At 45.5% G+C, this 2,838-nt stretch overlaps 1 protein-coding gene across 1 annotated transcript; it reads right to left on the bottom strand.

Moving 5' to 3' along the window:
- Positions 1 to 337: 337 nt before the first annotated feature.
- On the bottom strand, positions 338 to 1,348 carry LOC308289789 (replication factor C subunit 5-like; the record flags this gene model as incomplete). The annotated part of the gene is made up of 1 exon (XM_080731542.1): positions 338 to 1,348. One exon carries the CDS (start codon positions 1,346 to 1,348, stop codon positions 338 to 340), a length of 1,011 nt encoding a protein of 336 aa, XP_080587668.1.
- Positions 1,349 to 2,838: the final 1,490 nt, after the last annotated feature.

Genomic DNA, 2,838 nt, shown 5'->3' with positions numbered 1-2,838 from the left:
ACGTCGGTCCTCTCATTAGCCAATTTTAATATAGGATAGGATGTAGATCCAGTCCGCGTGCAACAAAGTGCAGGGTCTAACATCAATGGGGAAATGTGAAAATGTTTATTGTTAGATCGTTTTCACTCATATTGAATCAAAATTATAGTTATTATTAGACTGGGATCAACAAGTTGCAGTCTAGACTAGAGCGTAGTGCCACTGGCGAGAATAAAGGGGGGGGAACAAAAAGGTGTGGCACCATACATTACAACTGGAAATCGTTTGGGGAGTGGCCTAATAATGAGTAATTGAACAGGCCGATCTTGAAATGAAATGAAGTTAGAGAACCACTGGGCTAGGAGGCCTTGATGACCTTCATGTCTCGGACAGCCTGGAACGCTGCCACCATAGAGCTTAGCTGGATCTTTTCATTGGTTCCTGATGCTAGTCTGTGTTCTATGTCGGCCAACTTGATGAGCAGTTCCATCAGAATAGCAGGGAGAAAGTTCTGTTTGTGTATGAGCGGGTGAATCTCTGTGAGGATATCATTGAGGGCCAGACCTTTTTGTGTCTTCAGCTGAAGTATGTTATTGAACGCTGTGGTGAAGTCTCCCTTGAGAGACCAGTCTAGGATGTCTGCTATGTCTGAAGGGAGTGGGCGACCTGTGCACGTGTACACCGCGTCTTCAGTCACCTTCCCACAAGCCATACTGGTGCTCTGCAATATGTTGAGTGAGCTTCTCATATCTCCTGATGATAAGGTCACAATGGCCGTCATTCCATCTGGAGCTACGTCAATCCTCTCCTCCTGGATGACATGCTCCAGTCTGGGGATCATCTGCTCCTGGGAGAGGGGACCAAAGCGAAACCTGGTGCAACGTGACTGCAGGGCCGGGATGATCTTGGACAGGTAGTTACAGGTCAAACAGAACCGTGTGTTCTCTGTGAACTTCTCAATCACTCGCCGCAATGCATTCTGGGCATCCTGGGTCATGGCATCCGCTTCGTCCAGTATCACCAACTTGAAACCTTTCTTAAAGATGGTTCTGGTGCTGGCAAAATTTAGGATGGGACCTCGTACGACATTAATACCTCTGTCGTCGGAGGCATTTAGCTCCAAAACCATAGAGGTGAACTCTTTATCCTTGTAAAGTTGCCGGGCACAGGAGAGGATGGTGGATGTTTTACCTGTGCCAGGGGGGCCGTAGAACAAGAGGTGGGGAAGCCTGTCCTCACTGATGAAACTCTGGATGGTGCTTATAATGTCTTTGTGGGAGATCAGATCATCCAGTGTCTGTGGTCTGTACTTCTCAACCCAGGGTAGATTCCTGGACTGCAGTGGTGTCGTGCTGTTGGTAGACGCCATCTTACCGGATTGCATCTGTGGAGGTAAATGTCAACTCTTGATTTCATGCACTCCACGCTTTCGCCCGAGGAAAGGGCCGTTGGAGCTCTCCAAGACAAAGCCTGTCCCAAAGTTCTTGCCTGTCTCTCAGCTCCATTTATGTTCTCTCATGACGTTTCATGATGACGCCATGCCGACTTGTGCAAGTAACCGTTTCCTTGGTAAGAGTATTTTATTACATTTTTAGATATTCAAGCCACTACGCAGCCGCCACACGTAGATGGGTGTCCAGTGTCAAGCGGTCTCCATATATGGGCATGTTACGTCTGTGACAATGCATCCGTTAACATTGCGTTTGTGAGTTCCCGCCTATACTGTATGGTGGGACATTTTATATCAGTTAAAACACATTAAATGCCATTCCCAAACAATCTAGTGAATTTCCACAACATGGACACGATCGTGTCTTCAAAATGAAGCGCTGTCAATGGCATCACACATTATCTAAATAATTAGTGTGGTTGCCCAAAAGGGCAACACACTGTAGTCCTGGGGAAACTTTATTTATTCTAGTAAACTTTATTTGTGAATGGCTTTTTACCTTGAATCAATAGGCAATAGGAAACTCATAGAGACATTTAGGAGTGGTGCTAGCTCGAGTATTGGTCGGGCTTCACATGACAGTTTGCTTGCTGCAGAATATAGTCACGTCGGCAACCACACTTGCAATTTCCAATTGCATCTTTTCTATTATATCCTGGCACTAAAAGTGTTTTAACATTGCATTTACGGGAATGGAGATCCAGTTGTCCAGAACCGATGATCCAACCAATGTGCCTTTATATGGGCAGGCAGGCAGACAGAAAGACAGACAGACAGACAGACATACAGACAGATGGAGGGGTACAAGTGGTACTGAGTTGGCTACAAATGATTGTTGCGACCGAAGGTCGCATTATTGCGATCGAAGGTCACATTATACCCTGAAAAACCTCGTAGCTTGTCTGTCTGTCTGTACAGGAAGTGATGTCAGTGTGATGTCAGTGAGTCACAGTGATGTGGTACAGAATGACTCATATATGGGCATAAAAAGGATGTCACGTGACATCACTTCCTGTACTGACAGTCAGACAAGCTACGAGATTTCTCAGGGTATAAAAGTCCATATCATTCCCAGAAAAAGAAAAAAACCTTTTATGTCCATACATGGAGATTTCTGATGTCATAAATTCCAGGTCGAAAATGAGAATGTTAGGGTACCATATATGGCCCATATATGGAGATCCTCAGGCATCAAACCAAGGCCCTAACTCACCAAGACCCTGCTTGGCATTACTAATTAACGTACGTTTTTATTATGCCCATCTACATTATGCCCATATATGGAGATTTCTGATGTCATAAATCCCAGGCCGAAAATGAGAATGTTAGGGTACCCCCTTATGCCCATATGGAGATCCACAGGCATCAAACCAGGGCCCTAACTCACCAAGGCCCTGCTTGGCATTACG

Source organism: Nannobrachium achirus (assembly GCF_963921795.1).
Source record: "Nannobrachium achirus genome assembly, chromosome: 8".
Lineage (NCBI taxonomy): Eukaryota > Metazoa > Chordata > Actinopteri > Myctophiformes > Myctophidae > Nannobrachium > Nannobrachium achirus.
The sequence above is the reverse complement of the archived record's forward strand: the minus strand, read 5'-3'. Positions and strand labels throughout refer to the sequence as shown.